Genomic DNA, 17,765 nt, shown 5'->3' on the forward strand with positions numbered 1-17,765 from the left:
CAATGGTGCCAAACCTCCCGTATTCTTCATATACTGCTTATATCAATACGATTCCTACCCACCTGGAATAGAAGCCTATGCCGGGCGATCAGGCTATCGAAAGCCGTATTCGTACTTACAATCCGATGGACAAGCTGCTGCGATGGTTGTTCGCGCTAACCGCCAAGAGCTCAGAGCTCGGCGGACACATTGCGTCGTTTGCCTCATCCGCAACCTTGTATGATGTAGGGTTTAACCACTTCTGGAATGCGCCATCCCCAGAGCACGGTGGTGACTTAGTATTCTATCAAGGACACATCACGCCAGGTATCTACGCGCGTTCCTTTATGGAAGGACGCTTAACTGAAGAGCAGTTGGATAACTTCCGTCAAGAAACTGGCGGCAATGGTCTCTCCTCTTACCCTCACCCATGGCTGATGCCTGACTATTGGCAGTTTCCCGACCGTATCAATGGGTCTGGGTCCAATTAAGTCTATCCTACCCAAGCGCGCTTCATGAAGTATCTGCATCTGCGTCATCTGGGCAGATACTAAAGACCGTCGCGTTTGGGGCTTCCTCGGTGACGGTGAAGTCGATGAGCCAGAATCCTTAGGTGCTATTTCTCTAGCCGGTCGTGAGCAGCTGGACAACCTGACCTTGGGTTATCAACTGTAACTTACAGCGTTTGGATGGTCCGGTTCGTGGTAATGGCAAGATCGTACAAGAGCTTGAAGATTTTCCGTGGCGCAGGCTGGAACGTGATTAAAGTCATGTGGGGTTCTTACTGGGATCCGCTATTGGCTAAAGACAAAGACGGCATTCTGCAAAAGCGCATGCTGGAAGTGGTTGATGGAGAATTCCAAAACTACAAAGCTAAAGATGGCGCGTATGTACGTGAGAATTTCTTTGGTAAATACCCTGAGCTGAAAAGCCATGGTATCTAAAATGTCGGATGATGATATCTGGCGTTTGAACCGTGTGGTCACGATCCTCATAAGGTGTATGCGGCGTATCATGCAGCAGTTAACCACAAAGGTCAGCCTACCGTTATTCTGGCGCACACTGTAAAAGGTTACGGTATGGGCGCTGCGGGTCAGGGTCAAAACCGCACACACAGCCAGAAGAAGCTAAACGAAGAAGAGATGATGGACTTCGCTAAGCGCTTCAACATCCCAATTAGTGATGAAGATGCGGCTGCAGCAAACTACTATCTGCCTCCGATTGACAGTGAAGAAACGTCAGTACATGCTGGCTCGTCGTAAAGAATTGGGTGGTTCAATTCCGGTTCGTAATACGACTGCTGCACCACTGAGCATTCCTGAGCTGGATGTATTAGCACCAATCTTACAAGGCTCCGGCGATCGTGAAATGTCTACAACAATGGCATTTGTACGTATTCTGACGATCCTGACGCGTGATAAGAAGCTGGGCAAACACTTCGTTCCAATCGTCCCTGACGAAGCACGTACCTTTGGTATGGAAGGGTATGTTCCGTCAGTTAGGTATTCACTCTTCTGTAGGCCAGTTATACGAGCCACAGGATAAAGATCAGGTTATGTTCTATAAAGAGGACAAATCCGGTCAGATTCTGGAAGAAGGTATCAACGAAGCAGGCGCGTTCTCCTCATGGATTGCGGCAGCAACGTCTTACAGCGCGCACGGCGTAAATATGGTTCCATTCTATATTTACTACTCCATGTTGGGTTTCCAGCGCATTGGTGACTTGGCTTGGGCAGCAGGTGACTGTCGTTCACGTGGATTCTTGATTGGTGCAACCGCGGGTCGTACGACGCTGGCGGGTGAAGGTCTGCAGCATCAGGATGGACACGGCATGGTTCAGGCTGCGCTGATTCCTAACTGTATTAGTTATGACCCAACCTTCTCTTATGAGATGGCGGTGATCATTCATGACGGTATGCGCCGCATGTATGTGAATCAGGAAGATATCTACTACTACATCACTGCAATGAACGAGAACTATCACAGCCTGCGCTGCCTGAAGGTGCCAACGAAGGCATTCTGAAAGGTATGTACTTGTTCCAAGGTGGCGGCAAGAAGAAGAAGAAGGTTCAGTTACTAGGTTCCGGAACGATTCTGCGTGAAGCCATTGCTGCAGCTGAAATCCTGAGCGAAGAATGGGGCGTTGACTCCGATATCTGGAGCTGCACAAGCTTCAATGAATTGGCTCGTGAAGCGAATGATGTTGAGCGTTGGAACCGTCTGCACCCACTGGAAAATCCAAAAGTGCCATACGTGTCTCAACTGCTGAAAGGCCATCGCGGCCCAGTGATTGCGGCAACGGATTATATCCGCCAATATCCAGAGCAAATTCGCCAATGGGTTCCAGCGCGTTACTCAGTACTGGGTACTGACGGTTACGGCCGCAGTGACACTCGTGTTGAATTGCGTCGTCACTTCGAAGTTAACGCAACCCACATCGTGGTTGCTGCACTGAAAGCCTTGGCAGACGAAGGCACATTGCCAGCGCTAAGGTTGCTGAAGCGATTGAGAAGTACGGCATCGACGTTGATAAAACCAACCCACTACACGCCTGAGGAGATAATTATGTCGATTAAAAACATTGTTGTACCCGATATTGGTGATTTTGATGAAGTTGAAATCATCGAGGTGCTGGTGGCGGTCGGTGATCGCGTTGAAGTTGAGGACTCGCTGATTACGGTTGAGTCTGATAAGGCTTCGATGGAAATCCCAAGCTCAGATGCGGAATCGTTAAAGAAGTAAAGGTGAGTGTCGGCGATAAGATCGCAGAAGGTAGCCTGGTGATTACTTTGGAAGTGGATGCAGCAGCTGACGCTGCGCCTGCGGAGGCTCCGGTGGAAACACCAGCCCCTGCTGCGGCACCTGCTCCGGCTCCAGCCGCCCCTGCACCAGCAGCTCCGGTTGCTGCGGCAGCGCCAGCTGGCCCGGTTGAAGTGTTAGTACCAGACATTGGTGATTTTGACTCGGTTGAAATCATTGAAGTACTGGTCGCTGTTGGCGATCGCGTTGAAGTTGAAGACTCACTGATTACGGTTGAGTCTGATAAAGCGTCGATGGAAATCCCAAGCTCACATGCCGGTACCGTCAAAGAGCTAAAAGTTAGCGTTGGCGATAATGTAGCCAAGGGTAGTTTGGTATTGATTTTGGATGCTGACGCGGATGCTGCGGCACCTGCTCCAGCGGCGAGTGAACCTGCAGCAACTCCGGCTCCTGCGGCAACACCAGCGCCAGCTCCGGCAGCAGCCCCTGCTCCAGCGGCAGAAGCACCAAAGCAATCACCCAACCGCTAACATTGATGAAGTTAGCTTTAAAAGCGTGCTTACGCCAGCCCTTCTGTTCGCCGCTTAGCGCGTGAGCTGGGTGTTGACTTAGGCAAGGTAAACGGTAGCGGCCGCAAAAAACGCATTGTTAAGGATGATATCTTTAGCCATGTGAAAGCCGTCCTGACCGCTCCTGCTCCAAAAGCGGCTCCGGCTGCGGGTGGTTCAGGATTTGGCATTGCGCCAATGCCAGCCATTGATTTCAGCAAATGGGGCGATATTGAAACGCAGCCTCTGAGCAAGATCAATAAGCTAACCGGTGAATACCTGCATCGCAGCTGGGTGAGCATCCCTCACGTCACACAATTTGACGAAGCGGATATCACCGAGATGGAAGCATTCCGCAAGCAAGTGGCTAAGGAAATGGAGAAAGAAGGCGTGAAAATTACGCCGCTGGCTTTCATTATCAAAGCCGTAGTTGCCAGCATGAAGGCCTTCCCTCGCTTTAACAGCTCGCTGGATTCAACCGGTGAAAATCTGGTGATGAAGCAATACTTCAATATTGGTATTGCGGTAAATACTCCAGATGGCTTGGTGGTTCCGGTGATCACGGATGCCGACAAGAAGACTTTGGTTGAATTGTCGAATGAAATTCGTGAGTTTGCTGGTAAAGCGCGCAACAAGAAACTGAAGCCTGCTGAAATGCAAGGCGGTTGTTTCACTATCTCTAGTCTGGGTGGTATTGGTGGAACGGCTTACACGCCAATCATCAATGGCGCTGAAGTGGCAATTCTGGGTGTTTCTAATACCCGCACTTCACCAGTCTGGGATGGCAGCAGCTTCCAGCCACGTCAAATCCTGCCATTGTCATTATACTATGACCATCGCGTGATTGATGGTGTTGCTGGTGCGCAGTTCACGACTTACTTATGCCGCCATGTTGAGCGACGTGCGCCGTTTACTGGTTTAGGAGAATCTCATGAGTCAGCAAATTGAAATTAAAGTCCCGAATATCGGCGATTTTGACGGCGTAGAAGTAATCGAAGTACTGGTTGGCGTCGGTGACGTGGTTGCAGCAGAAGATTCACTGATTACCGGTGGAGTCTGATAAAGCCTCCATGGAAATCCCTTGCTCGGATAGCGGCACGATTACTGAAGTATTGGTAAACGTTGGCGATACCGTGGCAGAAGGCAGTGTGATTTTCAAACTGGAATCCGGCGCTGCAGCGGCTAGTGAGCCTGCTCCGGCAGCCGCTGCTGAGCCAGCACCTGCTCCCAAAGCTGAACCTGCTGCGGCGCCAGCGCCAACGGCAGCCACCTTCTCAGGTGAGTCAGATCAGCATGCACAGTTAGTCGTTCTGGGCTCCGGCCCAGCGGCTACACCGCAGCATTCCGCGCGGCCGATTTGGGCCAGAATGTCATCATGATCGAGCGCTACGAGAGTATCGGTGGTGTGTGTCTGAATGTGGGTTGTATTCCATCCAAGGCATTACTGCACACCGCTGAAATCATCAATGAAGCCGCAGAGTTTGGGCATCAGGGTGTGACGTTCTCCGAGCCAGAGATTGACTTGGACAAACTGCGCGCTCACAAAGATGATGTGGTGGGTAAATTAACCGGTGGTTTGAAAGGTCTGGCTAAGCAACGCAAAGTCACGATCGTAAAAGGCTACGGTAAATTCACATCAGCTAACACCATTAATGTGGTCGATGAAGATGGCGCTTCTCAAGTAGTCAGCTTTGATAATTGCATTATCGCTGCGGGTTCTCGCGTCACCAAACTGCCATTTATCCCTTGGGATGACCCACGGGTAATCGACTCAACTGGCGCGCTAGAATTGGCAGAAGTACCTGAGCGCATGCTGGTTGTTGGTGGCGGTATCATTGGTCTGGAAATGGCCACGGTATACGATGCACTAGGCTCCAAGATCACTGTTGTTGAATTATCACCGGGCTTAATTCCGGGACCGGATCGCGACTTGATTCGTCCGCTGGAAAAGCGCATTAAGGCTAAATATGAAAATATTTACCTGAACACTAAAGTGACCGCCATTGAGCCAACAGAAGCAGGTTTAGTGTGTCATTTTGAAGGTGATAAAGCGCCAGCAACTGAAACCTTTGACCGGGTTCTGGTGGCAATTGGTCGTAGCCCTAATGGCTTGGCCATTGATGCAGACAAGGCCGGCGTACAGGTTGATGAGCGTGGCTTTATCAGCGTGGACAAGCAAATGCGTACCAATGTCGATCACATCTTCGCGATCGGTGACATTGTTGGTCAGCCTATGCTGGCACACAAGGCCACTCACGAAGGTAAAGTTGCGGCAGAAGTTATTGCAGGCCATAAGGCTTACTTTGATGCCCGCACTATTCCTTCTGTTGCTTATACCGATCCTGAAATTGCATGGATGGGTGAAAGTGAAGAGTCGTGTAAAGCTAACGGCATTGCCTATACTAAGGGTGTATTCCCTTGGGCAGCCAGCGGACGCTCATTGAGCCGTGGCCGTAACGAAGGTATGACGAAGGTATTGTTTGATAAGGAAACCGGTCACTTAATCGGCGCAGGTATCGTGGGCAACAATGCCGGCGAGCTGATTGCCGAGGCGGTGCTGGCGCTTGAGATGAATGCAGATGCTCATGACATCGGGCTAACCATTCACCCTCACCCAACCTTATCCGAGACCTTAAACTTCGCAGCGGAAGTTGCTGAAGGAACTTGTACGGATATTTACGCACCGAAGAAAAAAGGTTGATCCCATGCAGACGCCAGAGAGTATTCTGACATTTTGGTATAGCGAACCGATGAAATCTCATTGGTTCTCCTCAACGCCCGAGATCGACGCGTTGATTACCCAAAATTATGAATCGCTCTGGCGCGCTGCCACTGATGGTCAACTGGATACCTGGCAAGACAGCCCTGAGGGTTGTCTTGCTTTGTGTATCGTACTGGATCAATTTCCACTGAATATGTTTCGTGGAGAGCCTGCCAGTTTCAGTACTGAGCAAGCTGCAGTTAAGTGGCCAAAGTCGCAATAGAGAAAGGCTTTGACCAGCAACTACCCAAAGAACAACTCAGTTTTTTATATATGCCGCTGATGCATAGCGAGCACATGCAAGATCAGGATCTATCTGTCGAGCGCTTCGAAGCGTCCGGATTAGAAGGCAATATTCGCTTTGCCAAGCACCATCGTGAGATTGTAGAGCGCTATGGTCGCTTCCCACATCGCAATGCCATTCTTGGGCGTGACAGTAGCGATGCCGAAATCGAATACCTGAACTCCAAATCAGCCTTTACGGGATAAGTGATATCAAGCGGTTTTATGCTATTCTAAGCGACCTGATTCACAGAGCCTTGCCAACAAGGCGTCCCTTTAACTATGCCTGTACCTTTATTTAAATATTTTCCAGAAAACCATGCCGGCCGTGACTTTGTTATCGGCGACTTACATGGCATGTTTGAAACACTGGAACAATTAATGGCTCAGGTAGCTTTTAATACAGAGCAAGATCGCCTTTTCTCTGTGGGTGACTTAGTTGATCGCGTGGCCCGCAATCAAACGCGTACTCGAGTTTTTAGGCCAACCTTGGTTTCACGCCCTGCAAGGCAATCACGAAAAGTTATTACTACAATCGCAAGACTCAGAAGCTGTGTTTAAAGCATGGACTGAGCGCGCAGGTGGTGCGTGGTGGCTAATGGTTGAGGATGACAAACGTGAAGCCATCATTAGTGCGCTAAGCGCGTTGCCCATGGCCTTTGAAATTACGACTGCAGCCGGTCAAATTGGTATTGTGCACGCCGATATTCCAATCGGACTTGACTGGAAGGCGTTTGTGAAAGGCTTACAGGATGATGAGGAAGCTACAGCAGCACGCGCAGTGGTCGAGGCTTCGTCATCACTATATCAGTGCTAAAGAAACAGTACCCAAGGTGCCGGGGATTGATTTACTAGTGGTGGGACATTCGATTGTCGATAAGCCATTGCTGGCGGCCAATCTGTATTACATAGATACCGGAGAGCGGCGTATATTGCCCACGGCATTGATTCAAGACTTACGATGCTACAAATTCACCCTAAGCGGGAAATTTCACGACATCAAAACAGGCTCGGAGTGAGTCCACATGACTCCCTTGTCCGGCCTGCTTAACTAAGCCGCATCAACTTGCACGCGCAACCGGCTGGAACATCCGGTTGATGTGACTGGACGTGGTATTTTGTTGTACCGCGATGCGTCTCACTTCCGGGCGCTTAATGAAATCGGCCAGCGTAATTCCATTCAGGAATTCATACAGGCGATGACTTAAATCTTCCCATAACTTGTGCGTCATACAAACGATCACCGGCATGACAGTCTTCATTACCTTGGCACTGTGTACTGTCGATTGATTCATCGACGGCCAAAATAATATCAGCCACGCTAATTGCATTAGCAGGTTTACCTAAGCGGTATCCACCACCCGGGCCACGCACACCTTCTACCAATTTTCGCTTTACGCAATTTGGCAAACAGTTGCTCAAGATATGACAACGAAATTCCCTGACAACTTGAGATATCTGCCAATGTAACCGGACCACTCCGATCATTAATGGCGAGATCCATCATCGCAGTTACCGCATACCGACCTTTTGTTGAAAGCTTCATCTTTACGAGTCTCCAATCAGCTAAAAATTAACAGTCTTCATTTTGGTATAGGTGCAGAGGAAAACAATTACCTAGTGAATTGGTAGGTATTATAAATAACCTAGTAGTCCAGTCAATCTTTATGACAGAGATTTAATCTATGAGCTGATCAGTGGGCATCAGAATTTATGGCCTTGCCTCAGTAAGTACTTGACCCACTTGAATAAAAACCGATTAGTGCGCCAGTGACATAATAATTGAGTATCTGACCGTAATTTACCGCTTGACACCTGTTCGCCTGAAAAATTGCAACGACGGCTCAATACATTGGCTTGACGGGAGTCATGGTAAATCTGTATGTGCAGGTCAGGACGCGGGTCGTCGCCCATTTTCAAAATCATAGGTCAGTAACAACATGGTCGTGTGTCGGCATTGCTCCAACACAGTGATGCGAAGCGGTATCCCCGACTCAACAAAAGAAACCTTATCACCCTCTAATTTACGAATATCACCGCACAACAGACGCAGTTGCATGTAATTAATTTCATACATCTCCATGAGCGCGGCGAATGAACGAGGGATCGGTGGAAAAATCGCCTTTTCGATGTTGCTCATTATCATGAGCTCTGATTGGGACAGTGGTTGTTTGATCAGGCTTGTCGTCATAAGAAAAAGTCTATGGGAAAAGGAGGTACTGCATTGGAGTATGCGGGTTTTTAATGGAAACAACCCTGCTTTCATTCTATCATCAGAGTAAGCATAGCGTTAGATACTGCGAAACCCACCATAATATTCAAAAGGATCAGTATGAACTTTGACACGACAGCTTTTGCAGACCAGAAACCGGGAACCTCAGGACTACGTAAACAAGTCAGTCGTTTTCAAACCCCACACTATCTGCCTAACTTCATCCAATCAATTTTTAATTGCTTGCCGAGCATTGCAGGGTCGACCTTAGTAGTTGGGGGCGATGGTCGATATTTCAACCGTGAAGCCATTCAGATCATTATTAGCATGGCTGCTGCGAACAAGGTTGGAAAATTACTGATCGGCCAATCCGGAATTTTATCAACGCCAGCCGTTTCACATTTAATCCGCAAGCATAAGGCGCTGGGTGGCATTATTTTATCCGCCAGCCATAACCCCGGTGGCCCGGATGGCGACTTCGGCATCAAGTTTAATGCAGCCAATGGCGGCCCTGCTCCGGAATCATTCACCGACCAGCTATTTGAAGTCACCAAACACATTACGCAATACCAAAGAGCCGATAACGAAGCATTGGCTTTAGATGTACTTGGCGAGTTTAAAGTATTGGATATGCAAGTTGAGATCATTGACTCAGTTGCTGACTATGCCGACTTGATGGAAGAGCTATTTGATTTTGATGCCATTCGCAGCCTGATTAAACAGGATGACTTCAAACTGTGCTTTGATGCAATGAGCGCGGTAACTGGCCCTTATGCCACGGAAATTCTGCAGAATCGCTAGGTGCGGCGGCGGACAGATAATATTATTCGCGAAATCCCGCTTGAAGATTTTGGTGGCGGCCACCCTGATCCAAACCTTGCCCACGCTGAAGCATTAGTTGAGCGCATGTTCTCCGAAGATGCGCCGGCATTCGGTGCGGCCTCCGATGGTGATGGCGACCGCAATATGATTCTGGGCGCTAATTGCTATGTCACACCGAGTGATAGCCTTGCCATTATGGCAGCCAATGCGGCGCTCATTCCGGCTTATAAAAAAGGACTGGCAGGTGTTGCGCGCTCTATGCCAACAAGTCAGGCGGTTGATCGCGTGGCTGAAGCTTTAGGTTTTGGATTGCTTTGAAACGCCAACCGGCTGGAAATTCTTCGGTAATTTGCTGGATGACGGACGCATTACGCTTATGTGGTGAGGAAAGCTTTCGGTACCGGCTCCGATCACGTGCGTGAAAAAGATGGCTTGTGGGCAGTACTCTACTGGCTAAACATTTTGGCCGTGAAACAGCAGAGCGTTGCTGATTTGGTGATGGAGCACTGGCAGCAGTATGGTCGCAACTTCTATACCCGTCATGACTATGAGGCCGTTGAAACTGAGCGCGTCGATGCGGTATTTACACATCTGGAAGCGAGCTTAAGCGCATTGACGGGTAAGCAGTTCGGATCACGAACAGTGAAACTAGCCGATAACTTCTCTTACAACCGACCCAGTTGATGCTTCGGTTAGTGGCAATCAAGGTATTCGCGTGTTTTATTCGAAGATGGCGCGCGTATCATTTACCGCCGCTCGGGTACTGGCACTAGCGGTGCAACGTTGCGTTTATATGTAGAGCATTTTCGAAGCGGATGCTGAGCGGATTTAATGAAGAAACCCAGTCAGTACTTAAAGAACTGCTGAATCTTGCTGATGACATTGCGAACTTGACCAAGCTCACCGGTCGAAATGCAGCGGACGTTGTCACCTAAAACCGCTACCTCCTAAAATATGACCCTTTATCAACCCGCAAACTGTCGCCAGAATGCGGGTTTTTACTTTACGGGTGATTTTTATACGGTAAAGAGCACCGCTCAGCCAGAATAATAATATCGATTCAGCCTAATCCCCTTATGATGAGCACAGATTACATAATACTCGCATCGAAATAGCACCCAGAATAAGGGGACTCCAATTACTATGAATACAACGATTAAACTCTCGGTATCAAGCGTACTACTCGCTGGATTAATGACCGGATGTGGTCAACAACAATTTAAAGCCGGTGGTCAAATCACTGGTGGTCAGCAGGTCGCCGGCGGACAACAAGTCTCTGGTGGCGCACAGGTAGCTGGAGGTCAACAGGTTGCTGGTGGACAGCAAGTCGCAGGAGGCCAACAGGTTTTCTGGCGGTCAGCAGTATGCTGCAGATCATCAAATGCAGACTCGCGTTGTTACCGATACACACTCACACAATATGCTGGTTTGAGGCTGCGCGCATTTATGTGCCACTGCCAGCTGAGCACGCTGCTAAGCCACCAGCAGTTGTTATGTACAAAAAGCCGGTTGCAGCAGCGCCTGCCCGAGTTGTACATCACAGCCTAAACGCCATGTGCAAAAAACCGAAGCCAGTTGTTCAGCATCGCGGCATTGGTATGCCACCTGCACAACCTGGCCAGTGTTTTGCTAAAGTTTAAAACACCCGCTAAATTCCAGAACCGTGTTAAACGCGTTCAGGTATCACCGGCTGTTAATAAGCGCGTATTAGTACGTGGCCCACAGTACACATGGATCAACCAGAAAAGTTGTTGCTCGTGCTGCCACTCACCGCATGCAGTATGTCCCAGCGACATACCGCAATGTGACTAAGCGTATCTTAGTGAAGCCAGCCCATTACAAATGGCAGCGCGGTAAAACCGGCCCTATTACTCGTATTGATAACATGACGGGTGAGATTCTGTGTCGCGTTAAAGTAGAAGCTGTTTACAAAACCATTACTCAAAAAGTAGTGGCGACACCTGCTCGCAAAATTCGCAAGCATGTACCAGCTGTCTACCAGACAAAGAAGATCAAGAAACTGGTTTCACCAGCGCTCTACCGTACGATAATACACCCGCTCGTTTCGTGAATAAAAAACTACCGTACCAAGGTGAGTGAAGAACGCTATTCATGGAAGCCAATTGCTTGTAAGGCTCCGGCGCACAAGCTGCTCCACGCCATGCAGCCAAAGCAACACCTAGACACTCAACCAACCCTAAAGTGGTTGCAGAGCAGCGTCGCTTAGCGAAAGAGTTTGATCAGCAGCAAAAAGTATTACGCCAGGAATGGTTGGTACAGGAAGCACAGCGCCAACGTGTCGCACAGGCAAAACAACGCCAGGCTGCAGCACAAAGAAAACATGCCCAGCAAGTAAGACAGCATCAAGCGCAACAACGTCAAGCTGCGGCACAAAGAAAGCATGCCCAACAAGCAAGACAGCAGCAGGCACAACAGCGCCAAGCTCAATTGCAGAGACAGCGCGCAGCACAGCATCAGGCAGATTTAGCTCAGCAACGTCGAGCGGCTCAGATTCTGTTGGCACAACAGCACAAGCAGCAAGCCTATGCTAAACCAAAGCAGCCAACGACTTATGTGAAGCCAGTGGTACATGCTCCGAAGCCAACCATGGTGTCGCATAGCCGTACAGTACAGCCGGTTGCTCCAAAACCTGCCGTACAACGCGCAGCCCCAGTCGGTGATTCTGCAGTAACTCCGTTGACGCGTGCAAATGCTGTCTACCGGATTCAGAAATCCCTGCAGCAGCGTGGTTACAACCCAGGTGAAATCGATGGTCGCTTAGGGCCCAGCACCGTAAAAAGCACTAACAGCGTTCCAGGAAAGTAAAGGCCTGAAAACCGGCACTTTGGATCGCGATACACTACGCGCACTTAACTTGGTTCAGTAATACCGGTTAATCGCTAGTTGATCATAAAAAGGCTTACCCTCGGGTAGGCCTTTTTTAATTGCTACTTTCCATTAGTCGGCATAAACCTATGATTAATCTCAAATTTTAGGGCAGCGATAGCTGGCACTGTTTTCTTGAGAGGCATAAAAATAATGACAGTCAATAAGGGTATTTTGCTAGGTAAAGGCGATCATCAGGTATTTTTGGATCCCCGCTTTGCCAACCGACACGGTTTAATCGCAGGCGCAACCGGTACCGGCAAGACCATTTCACTACAAGTTTTGACCGAAGGCTTCTCCCGTATGGGCGTTCCGGTCTTTCTCTCAGATATTAAAGGCGACCTAAGCGGCATCACGCAAGCAGGTAAACCACACGCGAAAGTTGATGAACGTATTGAGAAAATCGGCATCACCGACTATCTAGCCGAAGATTTTCCCGTTGTATTCTGGGATCTATTTGGTAAAAAAGGCCACCCGGTACGTACCACCATCACCGACATGGGGCCACTGCTACTAGCCAGACTATTAGGACTTAACGATACTCAGGAAGGCATTCTCAATATTGCTTTTAAGTTTGCTGACGAAGAAGGCCTGCTCCTGTCTAGACCTTAAAGACCTTCGTTCGGTACTTAATTATGTTGGAGAGAACCGTGCCAGCTTTCAAACACTGTATGGCAATATCAGTACCGCCTCGATCGGAGCCATCTTAAGAGACCTGCTAGTACTTGAGCAACAAGGCGCGGAAGACTTTTTTGGTGAGCCGGCTCTGGATATCTGGGACTTTATGCGCACCGGCAACAAGGGCTACGGCCAAATCAATATCTTGTCTGCCGATGAGCTAATGATGAAGCCTCAGCTATATGCCCACCTTCTTGCTTTGGTTACTCTCTGAACTGTTTGAAACACTTCCTGAAGTGGGTGATTTAGATAAACCACGCTTAGTATTCTTCTTTGATGAAGCCCATTTACTGTTTCGATGATGCGCCAGATGCCTTAGTAATAAGGTAGAGCAAGTAGGTCAAACTGATTCGCTCAAAAGGGTGTCGGTATCTACTTTGTCACTCAAAACCCACTGGATATTCCGGATGGTGTACTGAGCCAATTGGGTAATCGCATTCAACATGCACTGCGCGCATTCACCCCTAAAGATCAAAAGGCAGTTCGTGCTGCGGGCCCAGACTTTCCGCGCTAATCCTGATTTAGATACCGAGGAGACCATTACCCAACTTGGCGTTGGTGAAGCGCTGGTATCCGTATTGCAGGAGCAAGGCATTCCGGGCATTGTCCAAAAGACGTTAATCTGCCCTCCTCGCTCGCTGATTGGCCCTGCTCCGGATGGCGCAGTTGAACAAACTATTCCGTTCAAGCCCACTCAATGGTCGATATGAAACGATGGTTGATCGTGAGTCGGCCTATGAAATTCTTAATGTACGCGCAGTACAGGCTGAGCGAGACAGACAAGCAGCCGCATTACAACAAGCGCAAGTCAAGGCAGCGCCAAACCCACTCGCAGCCGAAGCTCTAACCGACAGAGTGTTGGTGAAGCCTTTGCTAAAACTGTGGCACGCTCAGTTGCTTCAAGATTAGGAACACAAATCGTACGCGGTTTACTCGGATCATTATTTCGTAAGTAAAAGATGGCCTTAAAAATCGGTTAGAAAGCTGGCTCATTTTTATATTACAGAGTAAAATCCCACAAAATTTCTCTAACGACAGCTAACTTCCGACAAAAAACGATTTTTGTAGATTTCCTAAAAATTAACAACCATGTCAAAGTCGACATTTTGACATGGACTTATGGTCTATTTTTATTCTAAATAGACCTTGGTCATCGAAACGCTTAGCTGTACTCACTCAAATTACCAAAGGGGATGCCTAGATGGATGTTCGAAAAATTAAAACGCTGATTGAACTCATTAACAGCAGCGACATTGCTGAGATAGAAATCATTGAAGGCGAAGAGTCGGTTAGAATCTCTCGTTATAGCTCAGCAGCACCCGTACAAATGGCCGCACCTGCACCCGTTGCTGCAGCTCCTGCAATTGGCGCACCCGCTCAGGCACCTGCCGCAGCTCCTGCACCAGAAGCTGAAAAAGGCGAACTGATTGAGTCACCAATGGTTGGTACTTTCTACCGCGCATCATCACCAACAGCCAAAGCCTTTGTTGAAGTTGGCCAGACTGTTTCTGTTGGCGATCCGCTATGCATTATCGAAGCAATGAAAATGCTGAAACCAGATCGAATCAGAAAAATCAGGCGTCATCACCAAGGTGTTGGTTGAAAATGAACAACCAGTTGAGTTTGGACAGCCTTTGTTTGTGATTGAATAACCCCGGGATTTCGCATGATTAAGAAACTGCTAATAGCAAACCGGGGTGAAATTGCACTCCGTATCTTACGCGCCTGTCGGGAGATGGGAATCAAAACCGTCGCAGTTCCACTCAACTGCTGACCGTGATTTAAAACATGTACGTTTAGCTGATGAGTCGGTCTGTATCGGACCAGCGTCCTCTACTGATAGCTATCTGAACATTCCAGCGATCATTAGTGCCGCTGAAGTGACTGATGCCGATGCAATCCACCCAGGTTACGGCTTTCTCTCTGAGAATGCAGACTTTGCCGAGCGTGTAGAGTCCAGCGGCTTTGTGTTTGTTGGCCCACGTGCCAAGACAATTCGCCTGATGGGCGATAAAATTTCTGCTAAAGAAGCCATGCTGAAGACCAATGTACCTTGCGTACCGGGCTCCGAAGGCGCGATTCCAGAAGACCCAGCTGAAGCCTTGGCGATGGGTGACAGAATTGGCTACCCAGTTATCATCAAAGCTACCGGTGGTGGTGGTGGACGTGGTATGCGCGTGGTGCATAAGCGCGAAGCTCTGATTGACTCCATCATCCTGACCAAAAGTGAAGCACGTGGTGCCTTTGGTAATGACGTGGTTTACATGGAGAAATACCTGCAAGCTCCTCGTCATATCGAGTTTCAGGTATTGGCAGATTCTTTTGGCAATGCCATTCACCTGTGTGAACGTGATTGTTCAATGCAGCGTCGTCACCAAAAAGTGGTTGAAGAAGCACCGCACCAGGCATTACGCCTGAGCAGCGTAACCGCATGGGCGCAATTTTGACTAAAGCCTGTAGCGAAATCGGCTACCGTGGCGCAGGAACCTTTGAATTCCTGTATGAAAACGGTGAATTTTACTTCATTGAAATGAATACACGTCTGCAGGTTGAGCATCCGGTTACTGAGATGATCACAGGTGTTGACTTGGTGAAACAGCAACTGCTGATTGCCTCGGGCGAGAAGCTGATGATCAAGCAGGAAGATATTGTTCCTAAAGGTCATGCCATTGAGTGCCGTATTAATGCGGAAGACCCAAACACCTTTATGCCATCACCGGGTAAAATTGAGCGCTTCCACCAGCCAGGCGGCTTAGGCGTGCGTGTTGATTCTCATGTGTATGGTGGCTATACGGTTCCGCCCTATTACGACTCGATGATCGGCAGCTAATCGTTCACGGTGAAGATCGCGCGGGTGCTATTGCTCGCATGGAAGGCGCTTTGGAAGAAATGGTGATTGAAGGCATTAAAACCAATATTGATCTCCAGCGTCGCATTATCACCGACCCTGCCTTTATCGAAGGTGGCGCGGATATTCATTACCTTGAAAAGAAGCTAGGAATCCAAAGCTAATGTGGTTTCAATTGATTTGTCAGACCTCCCAAAAAGGCGAAGCGCTCATCAGTGAGGCGGCCGAGAACATGGCGCAGCCTCCGTGACTCTCAGTGATGCGGGCGATGTACCTGTACTTGAGCCACTACCCAATGAGACACCACTGTGGGACGACATCATCGTCACGATCTTATTTCGTGAAGAAGATAAGCCCTTAGCGGATGCCTTAGAGCGGCAGCTTGAAGAAAATCGGGAGGCTTGGCAGATCAGCAAGCTACACCAAGAAGTTTTGGAAGAACAAGTTTGGGAACGCATGTGGATGAAGGATTTTCATCCCATGTGTTTTTGGCGAGCGCTTATGGATTTATCCTAGCTGGTCAGAAACTCCGGATGATGACACCGTTAAAATCCTACTCGATCCGGGCTTGGCTTTTGGTACAGGGACTCACCCGACGACCTCTTTATGCTTGCAATGGTTAGATCAAAATCCTCCTGTCGGTGCCAGCGTAATCGACTATGGTTGTGGTAGCGGCATTCTAGCGATTGCGGCGATCAAGCTTGGAGCAACACACGTACAAGCAACCGATATTGATCCTCAAGCGCTCACTGCAACTCACGACAACAAGAAAAGAACGGCATTCAAGACGAGCAAATCAGCGCCTGTCTTCCTGAAGATATGCCTGAGATGCAAGCCGACTTAATGCTGGCAAATATATATTGTGCGGACCCACTGATTGAGCTCTCTCAAACGCTGTGCCAGATGACTAAACCCGGCGGAATGGTTGTGTTATCGGGGGTGCTTGCTGAGCAAGTTCCATTATTGCAGGAAGCTTATCAAGCCCATTGTGATGATATTCAGTTTGCTGAACAGGATGGCTGGGTTAGGATGACGGCTCAAGTTCGGTAACAACGAAAAACACTATGTATACCCGCTGTACGCACTGTAAGGCCGTTTTTAGGGTCACCATGAAAGAACTCACCGCCGCGCAAGGAAAGCTGCGCTGCGGTGAATGTGCGTCCGTATTTAACGCAATGGAAACGCTATCTACCAAGTTACCGGGGCTGGACGATAACAATGAGCAAATGCCCTTTGATTCGCTCAATAAGCAGTCCAAACGCGAGCAATACCAACGCGACCCTAGCTCCGCTAAAACCAATACCGTCAAAACCAAGCAGACGACTAGTAACAACTTTTCATCAAAGCGCTGGCTTCCCCTCGCTCTAATCGTATTACTGAGCGGTATTCTTGCAACTCAAGCTTGGCTGACACAAGATTTATGGTTTGGCGGCGGACGAGCACCTGATAAAATCAAGACCATCAGCCGTAAAGTGTTTACCCACCCTAGCGAGCCCGATGCGCTCATTATCACGGCTTCGATTCGAAACGATGCCGACACAGCTCAACCCTTTTCCATACCTTGAAACCCAATTGCTGGATGCTAATAACAAAATCATAGCACTCAGACGCTTAAGCCTCAGGAGTACTATGAACAATACACTCAAGGTAGCCTGCTAAAAAGTAATGAGACCATTTCAATACGCCTGAAAATCCAAGATCCGCCTGGAAATCGTGCCAAAACGATTCGAGTTCAATTACCTTTGATAAGCACCACTGCCTCATGTTAAAAATCGCTCACTTCAAACTTACAAGCCCCGTACTACAAGCGCCGATGGCTGGCGTTACTGACCGTCTTTATCGGGACTTAGTCCGCCAACACGGCGCGGGGACTAGCCACTTCTGAGATGATCACCAGTGATTTGAGCTTACTAAATACCCGCAAGACCCAACTACGCCTGCCTCAGATGGACGAGGATGGCCCCAGAAGCATTCAAATCGTTGGTACTG

The 17,765-nt window shown here is 48.8% G+C and overlaps 4 protein-coding genes across 4 annotated transcripts; all 4 read left to right on the forward strand.

The window, feature by feature from the left end:
* The first annotated feature begins 3,485 nt into the window (after positions 1 to 3,485).
* Positions 3,486 to 4,235, forward strand: LOC143023175 (dihydrolipoyllysine-residue acetyltransferase component of pyruvate dehydrogenase complex-like). The gene has a single exon (XM_076181696.1). The coding sequence runs from the start codon at positions 3,486 to 3,488 to the stop codon at positions 4,233 to 4,235; it is 750 nt and encodes a 249-aa protein (XP_076037811.1).
* A 427-nt stretch (positions 4,236 to 4,662) lies between these two features.
* Positions 4,663 to 5,988, forward strand: LOC143023176 (dihydrolipoyl dehydrogenase-like). Its single transcript, XM_076181697.1, has one exon. The coding sequence runs from the start codon at positions 4,663 to 4,665 to the stop codon at positions 5,986 to 5,988; it is 1,326 nt and encodes a 441-aa protein (XP_076037812.1).
* Positions 5,989 to 8,662: 2,674 nt separating this feature from the next.
* LOC143023177 (phosphoglucomutase-like) lies at positions 8,663 to 9,682 on the forward strand. The gene is given in 1 exon segment (XM_076181698.1): positions 8,663 to 9,682. A coding segment is annotated over 1 exon segment (1,020 nt).
* A 6,326-nt stretch (positions 9,683 to 16,008) lies between these two features.
* On the forward strand, positions 16,009 to 16,620 carry LOC143023178 (ribosomal protein L11 methyltransferase-like). Its single transcript, XM_076181699.1, has 2 exons — positions 16,009 to 16,022; positions 16,293 to 16,620. The coding sequence occupies exons 1-2, from the start codon at positions 16,009 to 16,011 to the stop codon at positions 16,618 to 16,620; spliced, it is 342 nt and encodes a 113-aa protein (XP_076037814.1).
* The last annotated feature ends 1,145 nt before the right edge of the window (positions 16,621 to 17,765 follow it).

Source organism: Oratosquilla oratoria, unplaced genomic scaffold (genome assembly GCF_046742065.1).
Source record: "Oratosquilla oratoria isolate Oo_2021 unplaced genomic scaffold, ASM4674206v1 SCAFFOLD45, whole genome shotgun sequence".
NCBI classification, from domain to species: domain Eukaryota; kingdom Metazoa; phylum Arthropoda; class Malacostraca; order Stomatopoda; family Squillidae; genus Oratosquilla; species Oratosquilla oratoria.